A 25,933-nucleotide genomic window follows, 5' to 3' on the forward strand; every position below is an offset into this window, starting at 1 on the left:
ATTAGATGATGCATTGGGTATTGGGGGCTTATGAGGTATCAACATGTGTCATCATATAAGGGGTGAGAGAATGGACTTGGGTTTGGGTTTGGGATATGGACTTGGATTTGGGCTTAGGATGGACTTGGCTTTGGGTTAAGGATGTGGACTTGGGTTTGGGCTTAGGATGGACTTGATTTTGGGTTAGGACATGGACTTGGATTTGGATTTGGGATATGAATTTGGATTTGGGTTTGGGTGATGGGCATAGGTTTAAGTGGATTAGGGACAAGGCATGGGCATGCAATGATATGAGATGATGCATGTATGCATGAAAATGATGCAAAATAGCAATGTGGGTCCGTCGAAGAACTTGAGTTCTAAATCGAAATTAATTCGAGAAAATTTGGATTTTCCTATGGGTTCGTGCAAATTGGGGTGTCTACATTTACAATACAAAATAAAAGAAAAAAAAAACACAATATGAAAATGTATTAATGATTGCCAATAAAAATGACATCAGCTATTAAATCCATATGTATTTTCATTATTTGTTGATTCTGACGATCTACTAATGAGGGGAACCGGATACTCTTGATCAATGATACCCTCTTCTTCCATTTTCATTAATCTTTCCTCGAATCGAGCAAATTCTTTATCGATAATCTTATATTTTTTTATAAAATTGTGCAATGCTATACAAGCAACAACAATGTTTCGTTGTTTATTCAAATTATATAAATACATCAACTTCAAGATTGACCATTTTGCTTTTAAAATCCTAAAGGTTCATTCGATCACGTTTCGAAGTGAAGAATGAAAATGATTGAATAGTTATTTTTGACCATTTGCCCGTAATCTCCTATAGTCTTATAGATGATATCGAACACCTCGATAATGTGCAAGATAACCATTCATGTGTGGGTACCCAATGTCTATCAAATAGGATATACTTATTATCCAAAAAAAAAAAAATTTAATTTCTAAGATTGAATATAAACATATTTAATTAACAAGTTTTTAAATACAAACCTGATAGAGGATATGAAAATTTTAAATTGGGAGTATTCAATGTCTTAAGGAAGACATATGAATCATTAACCGACCCTTCCCAACTAACCACCACATGAATGAACAACATGTCAAACAAACATGTTGTTATTATATTTTGTATGAGTCCCTTATGTCCTCGATATTGTATTTATTTTTTTATTAATATAAATGCACTAACATGTATCCCGTTTATCGTTCCAATACAATCCTATATATTTTTAAAATATAAAGTGAAAATGTGTGTGTGTGTGTGTGTGTGTGTGTGTGTGTGTGTGTGTGTGTGTGTGTGATAAAGATTTATACATCTTGGAAAGTTTGTTGAGGGCTTCACCAGTGATCTTTGGAACACAGAGTAGAGCTTATGGGGGCTTTCAAATCCTTTAACTGGTTCAACAGATTTAACTTCGACTTAGCTCTAAGATCGAAGAGCTTGTGAAATCAGAAACCCTAGATCCCATCTTCAACAACCTGAATAATATTATGGATCCACCAACTTGAGAAATTTCAAAAGTGACTTGATGTTTCGACTAATGGCTTCTACTTCACTCCATCATCTTCAATGTTGAGAGATCAAGATTACTTAGAGACAAAGAGAGATATCAAGCAATCAGATGGAGAGCAAGAGATGAGATCGAGGGAGATAAAGACATAGAGATCAAGAAGAAGAGAAACATCGAGAGATTGACCTAGAAGGAAGAGAGCTTCTCAGAATTACAAGAGAGAGAGAGAGAAAGAAATGAGGGGGGGGGGGGGAATTCACACTTACTGTGTTTATAGAAGTTAAAAAGTCAAAATTCGTGGGCCGATGACAGCGGAATTTGGATTTCTAAAATTCGTCTGTCAGGCTCAGCAAATTTTTTTGTCAATTTTTACAATTTTCACGTAGTGTTCATTTGTCAGTGAAGTTCCACAACAAACATGTTATTACTTTGAATTTTAAAATTATGGTTTTAAATTCTGGAGGTTAGGGTATTCGTGAGATAATGGTATGGATTCAAAAGATCATTTTCCCATGAATTTGATGGGAAAAGTTTATCCTTTTAAGGTGGAACCTATCTCTTGATTTTGTGTATAGAGTTTAGTTAATTTGAGCAATTCATTCTCCATAGAAATATAACTAGTGTTTGTATGAGCATAAATAAAAAAACTTGTGATCTTAGATCCTGCCATCCTGATAGTCACAATGGGAAGCACAGAGGTAATCTCGAGCAACAATAGCTAAAGTGTAGGAATACCACACTCTAGTTCAAGAATTGTAACAAATGACAACACAATGTAAATTTAGAATTGTAATTTGAAATTTGAAATCACGATGGAAATCAAGGGAATTGAATTAAGATCGTGTTGGATTATAAAATAAATCAAAGAAACTTGAAGGGAAAGATGTCAAAAAAAGAAAGACCTTTAGGTATTAAATAGAATTGATAAATTTTGGGATCCAACTCAAACCCAATTGACAATGAGTGGAGAGGACCAGGAGCTTATAAAGAGAAACAAGGCAATAAGTGTCCGATGTTGAACTAAACTCAACAAGAATCAAATTTTATTTTAAATTTAATTGAATTCAATGAAGAATAAAATGTGAATCTAAACTTGGCATCGAAGTTTCTTTAAAAGTACTAAACTGATGATCATAACATATTTGATTGATCGACATTATAAATCTCGAGATGATTGTATATATATGAGTTCTTATATGGCATTATCCATCAAGTTTTAAATAAGATTTTACATGAGCAGTACCCCCTAGGGTTTAAAACACACACATACATATGACCATTTTATGTATCATTATGAGGTAGGATTGCATCTTGGGCGGGTCAGAGGATAGACTCAAACTCAACTCAAGTAGCAGAGCCCTCAAACCAAACATTAAGCTCAGCCTGAATGAGGTCATTTTTGGTGGGTTAGACTTACTAAGTGGGTTGGGTTCGAAGATTAACAAGAGTTGGGTTGCTCGAACCCTTCACAACTAAGCTCAAGGTTTGGGTTGCATTGGATAACCCGAACCCTTAATTCGAATTTAACCAAATTAAGATCGGATTTAGTTATTTTAACCTGAGCTGAACTCATATTCTAAATAACTCAACCCAGACCTGCCCATCAATCGGGTTGAGTCTGGGGTTAAACTTGATTAGTCCGCCCAAGTTGTAACCCTAATACAAGGGCCCACTTAGAGATAGGGTCTAAAAATTTGATCACAATTAGATTGATCGATCAATATCATACGGTATGAGAGTGAATCATAGAAAAACGATTATTATTTATTGAGACTCAGAAATACAACATACATACGCACTAATATACATAAAAACTGAGGATTGGGGTTTTCAGAGATCAACCCTCAGCCGGAATATAGTCTAGACGTACCCCTCCAATGATCATTTCCCCTAATCTTGGAACCAAACTCACCACTAATTTCTCTGACTCTTCTGCCCCTATCTCCTCCACTAATCCCGAAACGCCCAGCGTCAATCCCAGCTTCCGAAACTTCCTTCCGACACGTAATCGGGCCAGATCCACTAAGCTTCCCACAAATTCACCCAAATCCGAACCGACCCGATCCCCATCTGGCTTAGCAACATAAACATCGAATCTAACCGGCCCATTATTCGGAACTTCAACCCCTTCCACACGAATAACTTCCACTAATTCTCCTTTATGAGCCTCGTTTTGAGATGTTTTAGACCTTGGGACCAAGACTCGTATTGTAGAGTCAAGTGGGCGAGGATTGGATCCGAATTCGGGCACCGATTGGATTTGAGATGTTAAGGATCCGTTATCTTCTGGAGCAGCAGAGGCCATCAGGGTTGGGCTACAAAGTCCGGAAGCGAAACCTGTTAAAACGCCCAAGCCAACAAGCACGTGTCGTCTATGGAGGATGGAGAGATTGGGCAGTTTTTGTTCACCAAATTGTTTCTGCACACACGAAGAGCTCTTGTTGTTGTTTGTTATAGAGAGATGGTTGAAGTGGTTTCGTGAATAAGGGGTGCAGAAAGAAGAGATGGGGGTGGTGGTGAGAAGGGAGAGAGACATTGGGTGTGAGATTGAGAGTTTGTTAATAAAATTGGACTTAATTGAGTAGTAAAGGATATTTTATTTTTAGGAATTCTATTGCCACACCTACTTTTGTTAAGAGAAATCCAATTCATCGTACTCCTTGTTGTGCTCTTAGTAAATATTGATGTGCCACTAGAACCTTTCTTTATTTTAGTAGGAGAAATTTTTGGAGACGCAACAACGCGTCACGATACACTACAAAGATGCCACCTATACATCAAAGTAAACCCACGTCACATCACATTACATCATCCCTTGGCCGACTTTCATTCTCCATCCGATGGGGCCATTGCATTGAGATATTTTTAATAATGGCAAACTCAATCCATTAGCTGACGTGATAAGTTTGGGAAATCATAGATCTGTGCTGCTTGAGATACACGATTCCTTTGAGATACTCATTTTAATAGAAAAGTGCAACCATGTATCCTGGGGAGCGCAGATTTACGATTCTGAAACTTGTCACTTCAAGGTAGAGTCGATTGAGTTTGCCATGTGGGATAGTTAGATTATCACGATATACTAAATAAAATGAGGATTGGGTTCAGGACTTTTGCCATTTAATTTATGACACTTAAGTAATCGAAGCCATACAAATTCTATTATTATTATTATTGGAAAAAAAATTAAATAAAATATTATTCTTAATAATTTTTTTTTTCAAAATTACAAAAAATAAATTTTGAACGAATATTGAAAAATCATTTTTGACAAATTAAAAAAGAATCATATGAAAAACGATAATATAAGTATAATTTTTTAAGTTATCATAAAAAAACCTACACTTTAATTGCAAAATTTTCAAGTTTATGTGAAAAATTATCATTCAAGTGTAATTTTTCAAAATTTTACATGAAAAATTATCTTTCATAGTGTGTTTTTTAAAATTCAAACACACTTTTGAATTTGAGTTTTTCAATGAAGTTATGAGTATGTTTTAATTTTTAATTGATGTTTCATAAATAATTTAAGAAATTAGTCATCAAACTTAAATAGAAAAAAAAAATCATTTAAATAGTTTAATATATGAATTAGTATATTATAATATAAATAATAGATTAATTTTATTTTTAGCATTTTTTAAATATACAAAATGTGTATTTCGACGGATAAATGTTTAAAAAAAAGTTTCTTTTTGAAAAATTACTATGGTAATTTTTATTCAAACGGGAAAAACCTACAATTGAATTGTAGCTTTTTCATGATAATTTGAAAAATTATATTTGTATTTGTTTTTCATAATGTTGTCAAAAATGACTATTCAATGATTGCTCAAGGTTTGTGTTTTATAATTTTGAAAAAATAATTATCGGTTCTTTTTGAAAATTTTCCCATATAATTTTAGTAGCATTTTTTCTAATAGTATAATTTTAGAGAGATTCTATTCATAATAACTTTCTAACACCACCCCAATTCATACATAAATCATCAAAGAATTAGCACACATTTGGGGCGACAAAACCCCTTGTATGCGTATGGTACCTACCAATTGTTCTTTGAAGTTGGAAGCCAAATCTCAAACAAAGCTAGCTACAACAAATTAAAGAAAAGAAGACTACATAATTTATTTTATTTTTCTTTTTTACAAGTTCTTTGAACTTGCTCGTTTGCATTTATTGAGGAAATTGTCTTCTATTTATAGATTTGTTGGTAAACATAAATTCAGATTAACATTTTTTGCTCGCTTAACATTAAAGACAAGTCTAGACAACTATTATAGTAGAATTTAAATCGCTAACTATACAAGAATGATTATAGAATTTGCTTTTGGATTGATAGATATTATATCCATAGAATTTTATGTCGTAAGGATATCTACTTGGAATTGTAGCCGTCACCATTGTTCCAATGTAACCTGTGAGCAACGATTCCCCTTTCATGATAATCCTTGATCTCTAGACATGCATTCTCCTCCTTGATCTACCCTTCTAGATCGGTTAGACCTCTGAAATTCTTGATCTTCACAACACCTTCTTCTCTATCTCATGGCTTTTATTTTAATGTAAATAGGGAGGCCAATCCATTATTTTATAGATATGAGTAGAAGTCTCATTAGTATCCAACCCATCAAAGGAAACTAAAATTAGAACTCTCAATTAATTCCTCACCTTATTGACAAAACTTCTTTAACAAGGAAATCCAATATTAATAAGAGTTGTGTTGGAGTAACATTGAAATGTACATCGTGGGAGACATTTCTAGTATGAATGTGTATCAAAATCATAGATGATTTTCATCGAGATAGGAGTGAGATCTCAATGAAAGTATCTATGGTTCTAACACACATCCATGTCAGAAATATCCCCCAATACATTTTAATGTTACTTCAGCATTATCCTATTAATAAAACGTTAAAATCGTGGACCAAGGCTTAATGGACCACCACAATTGACCGTAGGTTCAACAAAAAAAAATTATCCTTGATTTTCTAGCAAACAAACATGTAAGGGCACAGCCAAGATTTTCTTACAGGGGGACTATGATTAACAAGCAAGATGGTAGAGCTAGCAAATGATTGTCTTTGGGTGGAAATTCAAGGGCTTTTGGCTAGAGGTTGAAGAAAATGGCATTAGGTTATTTTCATTAGTCTATCAGGAAAGATCTAAGTCAAAATGCCTATATGCTCCCTTGATTGCGGTCTTATCTATTAAACTACTATAAAATGATCACAATACTCTAGTCTTCAACTTAAAATCAATAATCTTTATTTCTCTTCTCAAAACTAATCACCTTCAACATCTTACCCCCTCCCCATAAAAATAAAAATAAAAGGTTTTACTCTTCAACATTAAGATCAATCTATTTTAACCTTCACCTAAGGAGAAAGATATGATCGCAAGATGATGGGATTTTTTTATTGGAAATTCTAAGGTTTCTAAAATGATTAATGTAAGGTTCAAAATGATGGATTGAGGATGAGGTTAAACCATAAGGTTATGTCAAATATTCACCAAATGTTTAGGGTGTCTAAATTATTAAAAAAAATGGGGTGGGGTCATGGCATATCTCCATCATCAAGCAATGCTATCTTACTAAATTGAGATTTGAGCTAATCCTATTACTACCCTAATATGTTGAGATCATCTATTATAGTTATCTTTTCTTGCAAAGACGGATTAATATGTATAAATTTTTTTTAGGGATACAATTTTCTTGAAAATACCTATCATTTCATCCATTTGTTTGATGGAGAGCCTCAACACTAGGGCTGACAATGATCTGAAATATACCCGATGTTCAAACCTGTCCAAACTAATCCAATCCAAAGAAAACATAAGAAAATCGGATTTTCAAATTGAAATCACAAATTTGATAGGATTTCTCATCGTATTCGGATGTACCCCAATCAACTAAAAAAACTCTTATTCGAACATTTTTTTAATTTTTAATTATTTTATCCATAATTTCATATAAATACATATAGATAACACGTTTTAGTCTTTTAGGTTTCTCTTTAAATTGTAGTTGAAATGTAGATTTTTTTTAAATTACATATTTTTTGAACATTGATAATTTGAAAATAAGGCATGTGTTTGGATCAGTTTCGGATTAAGGATGAAATGAAACAGATAGGGGACATGATTAAAAAAATTTCAAGTCGGTATTGGAGTGGTACTAATCCGGTAATGAACCAGTCCATTGCCAAGCCTACTCAACACATGCTTGAGGATGAGGGCATTAGGATTTTAGGGTATATTTGATTGCATGGAAAGTGACTTTCCATGGACTTTGAAATCCATGGAAAAATAATGATGGAAAATAGGTAGGGTTAAAAAATTAAATTTCATTGTTTGATTTTACTTGGATAAAACCATGGGAAAATTATCTAAAACAGATGAAGAAGTAGAATGAGAAGAAGAGGATGATGAGAAAAAAGATAAGAGGAGAAGGAAAGGCTTGGAGCAAAGAAGAAAAGACTTGGGAAATGATAAAAGATAGGGGTGGAGGACGTGGTGATGGTGGTGGCGACAGAGGTAAGTGAGGAAAAATATGATGAAAAAGAAGAGGGGAGAACGTGGTGTTGATGGCGGCAGAGGTGAGGAAAGGAGAAGGAGAAGTATAAGAAGACGGAGAGAGAAAGAGAGATAAGGTGGTCGGAGATGGTGATGGCAACAACAATGGTGACGACAACGAGGTAGGGGTGTCAATAGATAGCCAAAATCTGAATTCGAATTCGAAAAATCGAATATTATCTGAAATTTTTGGATATCGGATTCAGATTCGAATATTATTTTAACATTCAAATGAGTTTCGGATACGAATTCGGATATTACGAAATCCGATTCGATAATATCCCTCCGATTTAAATATATGTGTTACGTATTCATGTTACACAACAAAACTTATTTTATATATATATATATATATATATATGTGTGTGTGTGTGTGGTGTGTGTGTGTGTGTGTGTGTGTGTGTGTGTATTCTTGTTCCAGAACTAAATTTAACTTTCAATGTTTATCTTCTCTCTTAATAAAAACGCAAGAACCAGTAGCAGGTAGGTTTCGACTGTGCGAGCTCCATAACCACCATCTTCTCCGATCGACGAGCATCAAGGTGGGTACTGCCTTTTTCTCTCTCTCAAAGTAAAACTAAATCCCTATTTTTTCTGATTGTGCGAGCTCCATAACCACCATCTTCTCCGGCCAACGAGCATCCAATTCACACACACACACACAGTAAAATCCTATTTTTTTTCCTTCAAAATCCATTGGCTTCAACCTCAATCAAAATAATCTTGATTTATTTTTTGAAAATCTATTTTTCAATGTTGATGTAAAAAATATTTGATGTTTTATTCAAATTTTTCATCATTTTTTTCAAAAATTAAAGTTTATTTGATTTTAAGACAATTTTTTTTCAAAAAAATCAAGTTTATTTGATTTTAAAACTGAAATAGGTTGAAGATTTTGAAAAAAATAAAAAAATTGATTTGGTTTTTACAGATTGAAGATGATGGTAGAGATTGAATCTAATTTTTGTAGGATTTTTATCGAATTGGATATTATCAAATATCCGATATATTTTTCGAATTTGAATTCAAATCTTGGTTAATGATATCCAATCGGATTCGAATTCGAATTCGGATATAGCACTATCCGATCAGATATCTATCAGTTGACAGCCCTACGATAAGGTTAGTGTAATGGTGGATATGGTGGTGGTGGTAGTAGGAAATATGAAGATGATATTTCGGAGATGAAAAATATGGGTTGATTTCACTTTCTCATCCATATGGGTGGGAAAGTGAAATCCATGTTTTCATGGACTTTTTTATTGGGGTGGAAAATCAATTGCATGGAAAAATGTAATTAAACACATGAAAAATGTCATTTTCCATAGAAATTAATTTTCCACCATATTTTTCATGTGCAATCAAACAGGTGAAAAATGTCATTTTCCCTGGAAATTAATTTTTCACCATATTTTCCATGTGCAATCAAACATACCCTTAGTGTTAATTTATAATAGAGAACCAAGATCAAGGGTGCGCCATGAGAGTTGTTAATGGGCCAGGTTTTGGCTCGATCCAGCCCTTTATGGATTCGATATGAATCGAATCAAATCTGCCTATATCTGAATTCAAATCCGAATTTAAATTCAAAATCCGAGAGATATTGAAAATTAAACTCCGAATTTGAATCCGATTAACAAATCTAATATCCAATATTATTTGATTCGAATTCGGATAAAAAAAATCTTTGATTTTTTTTGCTTTTCAAATCCAGTTAATCATGAAAATTAATAAATTAATTTTTTTATTAAAAAAAAAAAGGGTTTTAACTTACAGAAGAGAAGAGAGATGGTTGCAAAACCCTTGATTTTTAATCGAACACAAACACATTCGTCTTCAACCCTAGACTTTCATCTTCGAATTGTACAAAAAATCCCTCATCTTCAACCTCAATCAATAATCCTTAGTTTTTTTTCAAACCAATTAATCTTCAACATGTCAAAAGATATCCATAATTTTTCATCCCATTTTTTTAGATTCTATCTATTTCAATAATAGAGGAACAAATCGAAGGCGAATGTGGCAACATCTTAACATCTCTAAACACAGTTCCACCTCCATATTCACATAGGAAACACAGTCTCGATGACAATCAAATCCCTAAAATCTCTCACTTTTTTACACTTCCTCATCTTCCTCATCCGATATTATTTCTAAGGGAAGATGAAGAAAAAAATGGGGAGATGAGGCGAAGGGGTTGAACATGAAAAAAACTTTGAAGTGGGTAGCCTCCTTCAAAATTTTGAAGCAACCCTCTTCATTAGATTACACGTGGTATTTCTAAGAGGCGTTTCAAATTTTCGTGGAAATATTAGTTGTGAAATAAATGTAAAACGCAAAGATGTATAATGATGAACACGAAAACAGTTGTCTTACTGTCAGACTTTTATTTATATATAATATATAATATGAAAAGCTATCTTACATCTTTTATTTATATATATAATATAAAAAAGTTGTCTTCCACTGTTATTTATATATAATATAAATTGCAAGTAAAATATAAGTATTTTGCATTGGTATCGGATCGGATATTAATAACTCGGATGTATCAACATCCAAATTCGTATCCGAAATCTATTTGAATACTTAGAATATATCCAAATCCAAATTCGATATCCAAAATTTTTAGATATTATCCGAAATTTCGAATATAAATTGAAATCGGATTTGAATTTTTGACTATTCATTGACAGGCCTACAATATATAATAGTTTTATTGTAAATTAATAATGACCCCCTTACTTTGTTGTGTCTTTGAAAATGGGATGGGCTCGGCCCGAAAAATGCTTGAATGTTGGTGGAATGGGCTTACTCTAAGGTTTTATCAATTAGGCCCAGTCCGCTATTTAGATGGTTTGGGCCTAAAATTTTAACCTAGAAGGCCCAGCCCAGTCCATTGACTGCCCTATGTGCCATTTGTTTGAAAACAGATATTTCAAATATTCACCTAACGGAGGGATATCTCAATTTTATAATAATCTTATTATGAACTTATTAACTAGGGTAATGATTTTCTGACTCCCTCACGTGGCATACTCAAAATACTCTCTTAATAGGGCTTAAAATTGTATGGATTTTTATTCGAAATCTGAATTTAGCGGGTCTAGTTTCATAAAATATATCTGAATTAAAATATGATTCGGATATGAGTTGATGTTGCTTAATTCGAGTCGAATTTGGATTGGATATGGTTCTATCCATATATTCATCAAGATCCAAATGATATACTACTTTTGCAAGTTGTGTTGTGATATTTTTTTAAGCCATCTTTAATCAATTAACAACGGTTGGGTGTTGTGGTTAAGGCCTCTCTTCAAACTAGAGAGTTATTGAGTTTAAGAAGCCATTTAACAACATTTTAACAATTTTGTTTGAAATAATTTTAAATGGGTTTGACATTATCCGACCTAACTAACCCTAATCAATTAATTCGTCTGATCAAATCCATATATGATTTTAATGAAAGTAAAATGGTTTGGATATAATCTTAGTTAGTATGATCCAAGTCGGATTCGAATCTCGATAAAAAATTGAATATGGATATGGATATGGACACACTCATATCCAACCCGACCTGTTTTAAGCCCTATCTTCTAATGTGGCATGTGATTGAACAATATATTTTTTTTCCTTGGGAAACACAAATGCACATATTTATAAGATTGTGCATATATGTATCCCGAGGCATAAAATCTATGGTTCTAACACATGCCACGCCATGAGAGTACCACGTAGGAGTCAGGTTATCACCACGACTCTAGTAACTATTATTAACTTATTAATATACGATCAATCAGATAATCTCATTTTACAAAATATCACAAAATTCATTCCTATTTATGCTTTAATTAAGAAAATGACTTTCCACAAACAAGTTTTCATTTCTTCAAAATAGCATTAATCATGAACTATCCCCAAAAAGCACAAATATGAAACTCCTACCAAATTGATGAAAACTGAAAGAGAGATAAAAAAACAAAAAAACTGGTGATTGGGTTTTCAAGATCAACCCGAAATATATATATAATTCACTAACTTAAGCAACCTTACTCTCTATATGAATCCCTTCGACAATCACTTCTCCTGTCCTTGGGACCAAACTCACCACTAATTTCTCACAATCATCTGCCCCAATACGCTTCACCAAGCCCCTTATACCCAACTCCAAGCTCCCCCTCGGCGAATTCCTTCCTACACGAACACGAGCCAAATCCACTAAGCTTCCAGCTAACTCACCCAAATCAGGACCAATCTGATCCCCAATGGGCTTACTAACATACACATCAAATCTAACAGGATCATCGTTCGTAATTTCGATTCCATCGATCACAAGAACCTCCATTGGTCTCCCTTTCTTGGACTTGTTCTTGTTTTGAGATCTTTTGGGCCTTGGGACTAAGACCCTTATTGTGGATTTGAGTAGTCGAGGCTGTGATCCGAACTCGTCTCCAATTGGCATCATCATGCCTTGGCTACCAAGTTCTATAGCACCACCAATCAAAACGCCAAAGCCCACAAGAGCATTTCTTCTATGGGTGATCCATTGATGTTCATCTTGACCTATTAGCTTTTGTTGACACAATGGGTTATGAAGTAAGAGATGTTTGTTGTGGGAGAGAGTGAAGAGCTTAGGCTTTGTTTTAGGGAGATAGTTGGAGATCAAGTGTGGTAAATGGGTGGAGGTGTAGAGATGAAACAGAGACATTGTCATTGTGTTTGGGTGAGAGAGATCGGAAGAGTGACAACATGTAGGAGCTCATTTTCTGGTAATAATTAATGAGATGAGCATTTATTGTCACACCAACTTTTGCTAACGCCACTCTTAAATGTGTGGCGGTGACTCTTGGTGATTTAAATATGAATTGGGGTGGCATTAGCAAAAGTTGGCATGGAAATAGAATCATTCTAATAAATATAATTAAAAACTGAAAAGAGAAGAAAGAGAGGTTCATGTCCAGCTTACCCATAAAAAGGATAAAAAAATGGATTAGAATCGAAGAAACAAGAAAAAAAATTAATATTGGTTGAGCATAGAAAGTGAACTTCTCAACTTCTTGATAAACCAAATAGTATTTAACTATATAACCTCTATTAACTCCAAGGAAAATATGCAATTAATTAAAGTTTTTTTATTTTTTATTTTTTATTTTTTTATTTTTTAAGAGTACTACGGTAAGAAAAGTCAAGGAAGAAATAAATGCACTTTTGCAAACAAATTCAATGAATTTGGTTCCCCACACGTGCGGATGGGAATGAAAAAAAAGTGCAATTATCTGTTTCGTTTACTTTATATAGATAGGTACATCATGGTGACAAAATAATGAAAGGGAGGCATCTATTTATTTACATTATAAAAGGGTATATTAATGAAAGCTATTAATAGTAAAACATAATTAAAATGAGAATAGTGATTTTCTAACGTCCTGCTCTTGACATACGCCCCCTCCCCTCCCCATCACCGAACTGTAAATCATTAACTTTAGGATACGCAGAACCATAAATCTTTTTCTTGTGTATCTCGATGCAAATGATCTACGATTTCATGATGGGGGCGTCAGATTATCACGACTCTTAAAATAATTGCAAGGTAATAATTGAAGTGCATACACTACGATAACGTAATGACGCTAAGACATGAAGAATGAGCTAAGCACATTTACTTCGCGATACATTGATGCCATGGCACATATATATGAAGATGACACAAGATTATATAAGATCTGAAGATGTTGTGATTGGCGTCTACCTTGGCCCGTCAAAAATTTCAATTTTCATGTAATGGTGAAAGCACATCATTGTAATATCATTTTTGTATCTAGAGTAATGTTGCGTTATATAGTGTATTGTAGCATTTCGTTTACATAATGCCCAATTTTTTTCTTACGACACAATCAATGACTGTTGAAGTTCAAAGATGAGGACATTTAGGTCATTTTCTGTCCATCTCTCTGAGAAGATCATGGTGAAAGCATTATTTCATCAATTTGAAAATATACAAGTTATGAATATTCATCAAAATCAAAGGATTATGTCTAATTTTTACTATACATAAGTTATTAAACGAAAAGTGGCATCGATTTGGTTTTCACTTATAAATCTATGGTACTACCATTGTAGTCTAATTAATTATTAAAAATATCTACTAAGTTTCCTAATGTGAAAACGTTAAACAAACAGAGTATTGGATGATGGAATGAAATAATTGCGTCTTTGTTAGGAATGAAAGTTCTCATGAGATCATTATTGGTATTTGTGATTTCTTATATTTTTTGTGCAAGAAATTTGAAGAAGAATATTTTTTGGGAATGGATCCTCTATAGCTTCACATCGACAAACTAACTAAATCCAATCATTTAAATTTGAGAGTTCAATGGCTGTTGAATTCCAATTCCCTTGATCCAACCTAAAAGAGTTGTTCTTCTAAATTTTTTTCTATCTTTTTAATCTGATCTAAGGCATGAAACCTTTGATTGTTGTGGTGTTATTTTTTCTTAACGTGTCACCTACTCCACTGTAGAAAAAGTGCTACAAGGAGCTATAAGAAAAAACTTCTACATTTTATGTTCTCCCTAATGAGGTGGTTCCATATACAATATATGATGTATTGGAAGAAATTCAAGAAGGCAATTTCAAGGTTATGTTTGGTAACACTTCTGAGATCTCACTCGTATCTCGATGAAAATCATCTATGCAAGATGGTTGAGCTAGCGGATGATTGTCTTTGGGTAGAAATTCAAGAGCTTTTGGCTAGAGGTTGAAGAAAATGGCATTAGGTTATTTTTCATTAGTCTATGAGAGAAGACCTAAGTCAAAATGCCTATATGCCCTCTTAATCAAGGTCTTCTCTATTAGACTAATATAAAATGATCACAATACTCTAGTCATCAACTTAAAATTATTAATCTTTTATTTCTCTTCTCAATACTAATCATCTTCAACATCTTACCCCCTCCCCATAAAATAAAATAAAAGGCTTTACTCTTCAACATTAAGATTAATCTATTTTAACCTTCGGCTAAGGAGAAAGATATGATTGCAAGATGATGGGATTTTTTTATTGGAAATTCTAAGGTTTCTAAAATGATTAATGTGAAGTTCAAAATGATGGATTGAAGATGGGGTTAAACCATAAGGTTATGTCAAATATTCACCAAATGTTTAGGTGTCTAAATCATTAAAAAAAAAATTGGGGAGAAGTGGGGTCATGGCATATCTCCTTCATCAAGCAATGCTGTCTTACTAAATTGAGATTTGAGCTACCATTATCCTATTACTGCCCCAATATGTCGAGATCAACTATTGTAGTTATCTTTTCTTGCAAAGACTGATTAATAAGTACAAATTGTTTTTTAGGGATACAATTTTCTTGGAAATACCTATCATCTCATCCATTTGTTTGACGGAAAGCCTTAACACTATGGCTGACAATGATCCGAAATATACCCGATGTTCAAATCTGTCCAAACTGATCCAATCCAAAGAAAACATAAAAACTCGAATTTTCATATTGAAATCACAAATTTGATATGATTTCTCATCGTATTCAGATGTACCCCAATCAACTAAAAAAAATCCGATTCGAACATTTCTTAATTTTTAATTTGTTTTTATTCATAATTTCATATAAATACATAGAGATAACACGTTTTAGTCTTTTAGGTTTCTCTCTAAAATTGTAATTGAAATGTAGATTTTTTTTTTTAATTATATATTTTTTGAACATTGATAATTTGAAAATAAGGCATGTGTTTGGACCGATTTCGGATTAAGTATGAAATGAAACAGATAGGGGACATGATTAAAAAATTTCAAGTCGGTATTGGAGTGGTACTAATCCGGTAACGAATCAGTCTGTTGCCAAGCCTATTCAACACATACTTGAAGATGAGGGCATTAGGACTTTAGGGTATGTTTGATTGCATGGAAAGTGACTTTCTATGGAATTTGAAATCCATGAAAAAATAATGATGGAAAATAAGTAGGGTTGAAAAATCAAATTCTATTATTTGATTATACTTGGATAAGATCATGGGAAAATTATCTAAGACAGATGAAGAAGAAGAATGAGAGAAGGAGGATGAGAAGAAAGAAGATAAGAAGAGAGGGAAAGGATTAGGGCGGAAAAGATGAGGCTTGGGAAATGATAAGAGGGAGAGGTGGAGGACATAGTGGTAGTGGTGGCAGAGGTAAGTGAGGAAAATGATGATGAGGAAGAAGATGAGAGAACGTGGTAGTGATGGTGGTGGAGGTGAGCGAAGGGGAAGGAGAGAGAGAGAGAAGGTAGTCGGAGATGGTGACGACGATGATAATGGTGACAACAACGAGGTTGGTGTGATGGTAGATATGGTGGTGGTGGTAGGGAATAAGAAGATGATATTTTGGAGATGAAAAATATGGGTTAATTTTACTTTTCTACATATATAGGTAGGAAAGTGAAATTCATGTTTTTATGACTTTTTGATTGGGGTGGAGAATTAATTGCCATGGAAAAATGTAATCAAACACATGAAAAATGTCATTTTCCATGGAAATTGATTTTTCACCATATTTTTCATGTGCAATCAAACATACCCTTAGTGTTAATCTATAATAGAGAACCAAGATCAGGGCACGCCATTAGAGTTGTCAATGGGCCAGGTTTTCGCTCGATTGGACCCTTTATGGACTGGGCTAAGCCCGTTTAATAATAGATTTGGGTTTGAAGGTAGGTCGGGTGGGTGGCCCGATCTGTTATATTATATTAAATACAATGTATTAGGATTGTCAACGGATACGAATCAAATCAAATCTGCCTATATTTGAATTCAAATCCGAATTCGAATTCTTGAATTCAAATTCGAATTCGAAATCCGACAGATATTGAAAATTAAACTCTGAATTTAAATTCGATTAACAAATCGAATATCCAACATTATTTTATTCGAATTCGGATAAGAAAAATCTTTGATTTTTTGTTTGTTTTTCAAACCCAGTAAACCATGAAAATTAATAAATTAATTTTTTTTATTAAGAAGAAAAGGGGTTTTAACTTACATAAGAGAAGAGAGATGGTTGCAAAACACTTGATTTTTATTCGAACACAAGCACATTCGTCTTCAATCCTAGACTTTCATCTTCGAATTTTATAAAAAAATCCCTCATCTTCAACCTTAGTCAATAACCCTTATTTTTTCTCAAACCAATTAATCTTCAAAATGTCAAAAGATACCCATAATTTCTCATCCCCTTCTTTTAGATTTTATCTACTTCAATAATAGAAGAACAAATTGAAGGTGAAGGTGGCATCATTTCTAAACACAGTTCCACCTCCATGTCCACATAGAAAACACAGTTTCAATGACAATCAAATTCCTAAAATCTCTCACTTTTCTACACTTCCTCATCTTTCTCATCCGACATTGTTTACAAGGGAAGATGAAGAAGAAATGAGGAGATGAGGTGAAGGGGGTTGAAGATGGAAAACAATTTGAAGTGGGTAGTCTCCAAAATTTTGAAGCAACCCTCTTCATTAGATTACACGTGGCATTTCAAATTTTCGTGAAAATATTGGTTGTGAAATAAATGTAAAACGTCACATGTTTGATAATGAGGAGGGTTTCTTCAAAATTGGAAGCGAACTGCCGCTTCAAAGTGGGACTCGTTGAACAAGGTACAAAATTGAAAAGATGTATAATGATGAACAGGAAAACAATTGTCTTACTTTTATTGATATATAATATATAATATGAAAAGTTGTCTTCCACTTTTATTTATATATAATATAAATTGAAAGTAAAATATAAGTATTTTGCATTGGTATCGGACTGGATACTAACAATTTGGATGTATCAATATCCAAATTCGTATCTGAAATCCATTTGAATACTTATAATATATCCAAATCCAAATTCGATATCTGAAATTTCGAATACGAATTCGAATCGGATTTGAATTTTTTACTATTCGTTGACAGGCCTAAAATATATAATAGTCTTATTGTAAATTAATAATGACCCCCTTACCTTTGTAGTGTCTTTGAAAATGGGATTGGCTAGCTCGAAATTTTTTCGAATGTAGGTTGAATGGGCTTGCTCTAAAGTTTTATCTATTAGGCCCGGCCTGATATTTAGATGGTTTGGACCTAATTTTTAACCTAGAAGGCCCACCCCAATCCATTGACTACCCTATGTGTCATTCGTTTGAAAACAAATATCTCAAATATTCACCAAACCAAGGGGTATCTCAATTTTATAGTAATCTTATTATGAACTTATTAACTAGAGTAATGATTTTCTGACTCCCCTACGTGGCATACTTAAAATACTCTCTTGATAGGGCTTAAAATGGTATGGATTTTTATTTGAAATCCGAATTTAGCGGGTTTAGTTTCCTAAAATATATCCAAATTAAAAATATGGTTCAGATATGAGTTGATGTCCATTGATCTGAGTCGGATTTGGAACGAATACGATTCCATCCCTATATTCATCAAGATCCGAATGATATAGTACTTTGCAAGTTGTATTATGATATTTTTTTAAGTCATCTTTAATCAACCAATAACGGTTGGGTGTTGTGGTCAATGCCTCTCTTCAAAATGGAAAGTTATCGAGTTTAAGAAGTGATTTAGTCACATTTTAACAATTTTATTTGAAATAATTTTAAATGGATTTGACATTATCCGACCTAACTAACCCGAATTAATTAATTCGTATGATCGAATCTGGCTTTAATTTTAATGAAAGTAAAATGATTCGGATATAGTCTTAGCAAATATGATCTGAGTCGGATTTGGATCTCGATAAAAAAATTGGATATGAATATGGACACACTCATATCCAACCCGACCTGTTTTAAACCCTATCTTCTAATGTGGCATGTGATTGAACAATAGATCTTTTTTTTCCTTGGGATACATAACTGCACATATTTATGAGGATGTGCATATATGTATCCCGAGGCATAAAATCTATGATTCTAACACATGCCACGCCAGGAGAGTATGCCACGTGAGAGAGTCTGATTATCACCACAACTTTAGTAACTATTATGAACTTATTAATATATGGTCAATCACAAAATCTCATTTTCCAAAATGACTTTCCACAAACAAGTTTTCATTTCTTCAAATTAGCATTAATTATGAACTATCACTATTATCCCCAAAAATCACAAATATGAAACTCCTGCCAAATTGATGAAAACTTGAGAGACAAAAAAAAAACAAAAAAACTGGTGATTGGGTTTTCAAGATCAACCCGAAATATACATAATTCACTAACTTAAACAACCTTAACCCTCTATATGAATCCCTTCGACTATCACTTCTCCTGTCCTTGGGACCAAGCTCACCACTAATTTCTCACAATCATCTGCCCCAATCCAAGCTCCCCCAATCCTTAGGAGCTCATTTTCTGGTAATAATTAATGAGATGAGCATTTATTGTCACACCAACTTTTGCTAACGCCACTCTTAAATGTGTGGCGGTGACTCTTGATGATTTAAATATGAATTGAGATGGCATTAGCAAAAGTTGGCATGGAAATAGAATCTTTCTAATAAAAATAATTAAAAACTGAAAAGAGAAGAAAGAAATGTTCAAGTCCAGCTGACCCATTAAAAGTAAAAAAAAATGGACTAGGATCGAAGAAAAAAGAAAAAAAATTTATAGTGGTTGAGCACCGAAAGTGAACTTAAGTATACTAACTCTACCTAACTCCATACATAAGGAAAATGTGCAATTATTTTGTCAGTCATAATTAAAGTTTTTTTAATTAGAATACTAGGAACCGAAAAGTCAAGGAAGAAATCGATGCACATTTACAAACAAATTCAATGGATTTGGTACCCCACATGTGCGCATGGGAATAAAAAAAAAAGGTGCAATTATTTGTTTCTTCTACTTTATATAGATGGGCACATCATGGTGGCAAAATAATGGAAAGTAGGCATCTATTTATTTACATTATAAAATGGTATATTAATGAAAATTATTAATTGTAAAACATAATTAAAATAAGAATAATGATTTTCTAACATCCCGCTCTTGACATATCCCCCCCTCCCTTCACAGAATTGTGAATCATTAGTTTTAGGATACACAGAACTATAAATCTTTTTCTTGGTAGCCTGATGCAAATGATCTACGATTCTATGATGGGGGCGTAGGGGGCGTCAGATTTTCACGACTCTTAAAATAATTGCAAGGTAATAGTATAAGTGCATACACTATGATAACGCAATGGCATTAAGACATGAAGAATGAGCTAAGCACATTTACTTCATGATACATTGACGCCATGGCACATATATATGAAGATGACAAAAGATTATAGAAGATCTATAGATGCTGCAATATGGCGTTAGTCTTGGCCCGTCAAAATTTTCAATTTTCATATAATAGCAAAAGTACATCATTATAATATCATTTTTGTATCTAGAGTAATGTGGTGATATATAGTGTATTGTAGTATTTCGCTACCATAATGCCCAATTTTTTCTTTTGACACAATTAATGACTTTTGTTGAAGTTCAAAAATGAGGACATTTCGGTCATTTTCTGTCCATCTCTCTAAGAAGATCATAGTGAAAGCATTATTTCATCAGTTTGTAAAAATACAGGTTATGAATATTCACCAAAACCAAAAGATTAGGTCTAAATTATAGTATACATAAGTTATTTAACGAAAAGTGGCATCGATTTGTTTGTCACTTATAAATCTATGGTACTACTATTGCAGTCTAATTAATTAATAAAAATATCTACTAAGTTTCCTAATGTGAAAACGTTAAACAAACAGAGTACTGGACGATGGAATGAAACGATCGCGTCTTTTTTAGTAATGAAAGTTCTCGTGAGATCATTATTAGTATTTGTGATTTCTTATATTTTTTGTACAAAAAATTTGAAGAAGAATATTTTTGGGAACGGATCCTCTATGGCTCCACATCGACAAATTAACTAAATCCAATCATTTAAATTTGAGAGTTCAATGGCCATTGAATTTCAATTCTCTTGATCAAACTTAAAAGAGGTCTTCTTTTGAATCTGATCTAAGACACGAAACCTTTGATTGTTGTGGTGTTATTTTTTCTTAACTTGTCACCTACTCCACTATAGAAAAAGTGGTACAAGGAGCTATAAGAAAAAACTTCGACATAGTATGTGCTCCCTAATGAGGTGGTTCCATGTACCATATATGATGTATTGGAAAAAATTCAAGAAGGCAATTTCAAGGTTATATTTGGTAACACTTTTGAAGTCTGAAAACATCTGAAGTCTAGAAATTAGATATCAGACTTTAGAAATTTCATCCAACGTTCCCTCATAATTAGCTCAAAACTTTTGAATTTCAATTTTAAAATGTGAAACGAAACAAATGAAAATAAAACTTATAAACCTGAATTTTGAAGGTGGACCACCTGAAGTCAAACTTCATAACTGTTTTCAAACACAAACTAAGAGTCTTTTGCAATCCACTTATTTACAAATAGCAATTAATTGCATTACAAGAAAATTCAGATGTCGTTTTCGTGTACCAACAAGATAATGTGCCGAATTTTTTTTTTTTTTTTTATATTCAACTTGGTACCACAGACTCATAAAATGTGATTAGATAGGATAAGATGTCACGTGGTCCTATTGGATTTCAATCTCTCATTGGAAAAGACATATTTTGTGATTTTTTTCTTCAGATAGACCCCAATTTTCTACCTTAGCTTGACTAGACATTTTGTAAATTTTTTCTTTCATAATGGTCCCTCGTATTGTCGTATTCAAAATTATTATTATCGTACTCGACACGTTTTTAATTATTGTCGAGTTCACATTTTTACCATTGAACTCACCACCATTTACTATCGAATTCACAACCTTTTATTTGCATCGAACTTGATGTTTTTTTTTTTTTTAATTTCTATCGAATTCACCATTTTTTTAAATAAAAGGTGATGAACTCGACACTAGTAAAACTCATCTATTTTCAATTTTTGAATTTTTCCAATTAAAATTTATGGAAAGATCGACTAAAAATTTGAGATAACGATTTGTTTAAATAATTTGAATCCAAAAAAATCATTATTGATCGATTTTTGTTCAAAAACGAAGAAAAAAAAGTGAAAAACCCTTAGGTTTTTACATACATTTTCAATATACTTGAAAAAATCATTGAAAACGGCTTCTTCTTCTTTCGTAAATCCTTTATGCGGAATGAAGTCTCTGAAACTCGATTGAGATGTCAAAAATCCTATTTTTGGGTGAAAATGATGAGTTCGAACGGTTAGAACATTCAATCGTGAGAAATGTAGAAGAAGAGGTCCAAGGACCATTTAGAAAGAAAAAGTTTATAAAATGTCATGCCAAGCAATCACTGAAAACTTAGAGACTATTTAGAATGAAATCCCTCCACAAGGGTCCTTTAAGTAAATTTTCAAAAATATAATCCTCATTCAGGATTATGGCCCCTCAACGTCAACGTGTACCCAACATAATAATAAAAAATAAAAAAATAAAAAAAATAAAAAAACTAAAAAAATTTAAAAATGAAAGAACACACTAGCCTCGAAAAAATTTGAGGTTCACAATTTCTAAGAAGAATGGATCTTAATAAAAGTTTATTGATTCCTTGGAAAATATTATAAAATTTTAGAAAATTTGTGTTTTTCTCACATCTCAATTCATTATGTTTGATCTTTGATGAAGTACATTAGAAGACTTCTTTGGAGAATTTAATAGGGGGTACCGTAATTAAAGTTTTTCTTTTCAATTAGAAACTTGTTTGTAATAATTTAAAAGAAAGAAAAAAACATAGCTTAGGGTTTACACTCTTTTACTTTAATGGCTTTTTAGCTTGTATCAAGCTTTTTGATATTCTCTTTGTATAAGTGTTCTCAACCTACTTTCTTCTATTTGGACAACATATCTAAAGTTTATCAAAAAATAAAAAATAAAAATCTAAGAATTAGATAAGAAATCTGTCCATAATACCAATAATTTCTTATGTACCAAAATATGTCTTCAAATATTTTGAAACTCATAAACTCAACTAGAATATCCACATAACCGAGTCAAGAAAAGAAAAAAAAAGACTAGAATCAAGCAAAAACATATTAAGTTTATGAATAAGTTAAACGTAGATTTTAATATTTGAAATTATAAAAGAAAAAATCAACAAATTTGTGGAGGGTATTTCTTGGAGTGATTGATACGTGGAAGTTTTAGAAAATCATAACCGATTCTTTGAATTGTGCGGAGAATACACCGAGCTTCATCAAAAACAACATTTCGCACACACTCTAAAAGAGTAGGTCAGGTGCATGTGAAACCTGACAGGTCAGAGGTGACAATCCTATCACTGACAGATCAGATGCGACAATCCCAACTTGATAGGTCGGTTGAAATTGCTCTTGCCCTGACAAATCAGACGTAGCAACTCCTGTAATTGATAGATTAGGGGGGCAGGCACAAATACTCTGATAGAAATCATTGACAGGATCCCAGGAAATCTATGAGTCAAGAACTCTATAAATACCAGATAGCAACCCACACAAAAAGTTTAAAAAAATCTTCCCTAAAAATACTTTATTAGCTTGACACTAATTTATAACTTGAGAGTCGAAGTGATCCTATTGCAAACCATCCAATGAGTAGAGAGTTCTCAAGGAGGATCTTAAGGTCGAGCGACATCATGCATCTAAAAAATTCCTATCCGATTTGGCCGAGTCAACATATTGGCAAGTTGATACCATCAAGTTGTGGGGCTGAATTACCTCAAAATGTAATTAATCCAACTTAGCTAAGTTTTGAGTCGATTCAACAAGATTTAAAACATTACAACAAGAGAGAGAGAGAGAGAGAGAGGAAAGAAGAAGAAGAAGAAGAAGAAAGTTTAGATCACTTATCGAGGGTAATTGTGAAATAAAATCCAACATAATATTTCTTCCATAAATAAAATTCAACCCATTTGATTACAACAAAATTACCACAAACTCCATACAACTCATAATCATCAAGATTTAAGAAGCAAACACAATCTTGGCCCCACTAATTTTAACACCCTTCCCTTGACGAGGCACTATTGTGACTACCACATCATCATCATCTTCTGCATCCAAATCCTCCAACAAATCAGTAATTCCCAACCTCAAGCTAGTCTTCAACTTCTCCATTTTCTTTCCATGCTTATGTGGAATATTCACAAAACTCCCTGCAAACTCACTCTTATCAGGCTTTGATCCTTTCTCATCTTCATCATTTATAAACACATCAAACTTGGCAAATGCATTTCTGTCCAACTCTATCCCTTCTATTATCAATATCTCTTCCTCATCATCCTTCTCTTTCTTGCTTCTTTTCTTCTTCGGCCTCGGCACCGTGAACTGAACTATCGAGTCGAGCTCCTTAGCGAACCGTTTTCCTTTAACTTTCTCCTTCAATTCCTTTACAACAGCCTTAGCCTTAGCCTTAGCCACGTCTTTCTTAGAAATGGGCTTTGATTTAAGCCATGGAATCTCTACGTCTTGATATACATACCTTAAGAACTTCTCGTCGAGGCAATCTCGAACTTTCACTCTCACAAGCTGCGCGTTCTCATCGTAAAAGAGGAATGCGGTGTTTAACCAATCCGGGTCGGTGAAGTCCTTTCGCTTTCCACCCAATCCTTTCCAAATCGACCACAATCGATCAATGTTGACGTGGTGAGCATAGAACAGGGGATCTCTCCCAGCCGAGTAGAAGTTTCCCATATTTTCGCGGTTGGGTTGGTTCCTATCGCCAGACCAGATGTGAACAGCGGTATGTGGACCATTCTCAAGGGATCCTGCACCGGGGTCTGGGTCATCCCCAGCCCGATACGGTGTTCCAAGGAACAATTGAGCAGTTTTACCATTCGACACCATTGTTCGATACATTATCGAAAAATTGCTAAAAATTTGTTGTTCGGCAGGGTCATTTTGGTCAGTGCCATTGTAATCGAGATCAACTAACGTAGGTGGCTGATGAAGGGCATCGCGAAGAGGATCATAAAGTGAGGACTTAGGATTAGTATACATAGTAGGCATTTTCATGCCTTTGGGTGCATCCCAATTCCAAAAGGGTAAAGTAAAGGTAGGATCATCGATTAAGTTAGCCAAGATCTTCTCATGGAAGTAGAGATAAAATCGATGAAATGGAAAGAATAGCCATGAATTGTGGACTTGAAGTTCCAAATCAGGGAACCCAACTTGGTCATAAGCACCATCACAATAGGCACAATGAATATTAGCTTGTTGAATGAAATTTCGTGGGTCATCGGCAGGAAGGGCCTTCATTAGGGCATAGGCCTTCGAGTACTTAGCGATGTACGCATCGTCGACGAGGTGAGCAGCCGGTCGAACTCGCATAGGAGACGAAGGAGATGGTGGCTTGAAATCGATAATTTTTTGGACTGTTGGGGGGCAACAATTAATTGGCTTTGCACCAGTAGGTAAATCTGCTGGACCACACTGAGATAAGTCTGGTGGCATTATTGGTGCACCGATGGCTAGTCGATCGGCCGCGCTAAGGCCAACTGCACCATATAAGCCTCCAAGTGTACCAAGAAGCACATTGCGCCTTTCGATTCTCGACATCGATTCGTCTCCCTTATTGGAGCTGATTGGGTCTTCTTGTGGTGATGATCTGTTGTTTGGATTTCTAGCATTGCATATCACCTTGCGAGCAACACGATAGGATTGTTTGTCCGATACAGAGACTTGTGTTCTCTTCTGATAGAGAGGACATGCAGAAGAAGGTGTGGTGGTGGTGGCGATGGTGATGGGGGTGTTAAGGGAAGAAAGAGAAACCATGGCTTAGATTGGATTGTGAAGA

The 25,933-nt window shown here is 33.7% G+C and overlaps 1 protein-coding gene across 1 annotated transcript; it reads right to left on the minus strand.

Moving 5' to 3' along the window:
- Positions 1–3,267: 3,267 nt before the first annotated feature.
- LOC147387539 (polyphenol oxidase, chloroplastic-like) lies at positions 3,268–25,933 on the minus strand. The gene is made up of 3 exons (XM_086421602.1): positions 24,105–25,933; positions 12,151–12,863; positions 3,268–4,125 (listed from the first exon to the last, which is right to left on the minus strand). Exons 1-3 carry the CDS (start codon positions 25,909–25,911, stop codon positions 3,370–3,372), a joined length of 3,276 nt encoding a protein of 1,091 aa, XP_086277728.1. The 5' UTR covers positions 25,912–25,933; the 3' UTR covers positions 3,268–3,369.

Source organism: Akebia trifoliata, chromosome 13, assembly GCF_017979445.1.
Source record: "Akebia trifoliata isolate Shusen 1 chromosome 13, ASM1797944v1, whole genome shotgun sequence".
In the NCBI taxonomy this organism is placed as follows: Eukaryota; Viridiplantae; Streptophyta; class Magnoliopsida; order Ranunculales; family Lardizabalaceae; genus Akebia; species Akebia trifoliata.

Coding starts and splice junctions, on each gene's coding strand:
- LOC147387539 (XM_086421602.1), bottom strand. CDS start 25,911: ATGGTTTCTCTTTCTTCCCTTAACACCCCCATCACCATCGCCACCACC. Junction 12,864..24,104: donor CAAGATTGTGTTTGCTTCTT/AAATCTTGATGA, acceptor CCAGAAAATGAG/CTCCTACATGTTGTCACTCT. Junction 4,126..12,150: donor TTCATATAGAGAGTAAGGTT/GCTTAAGTTAGT, acceptor TAAAAATAAAAT/ATCCTTTACTACTCAATTAA.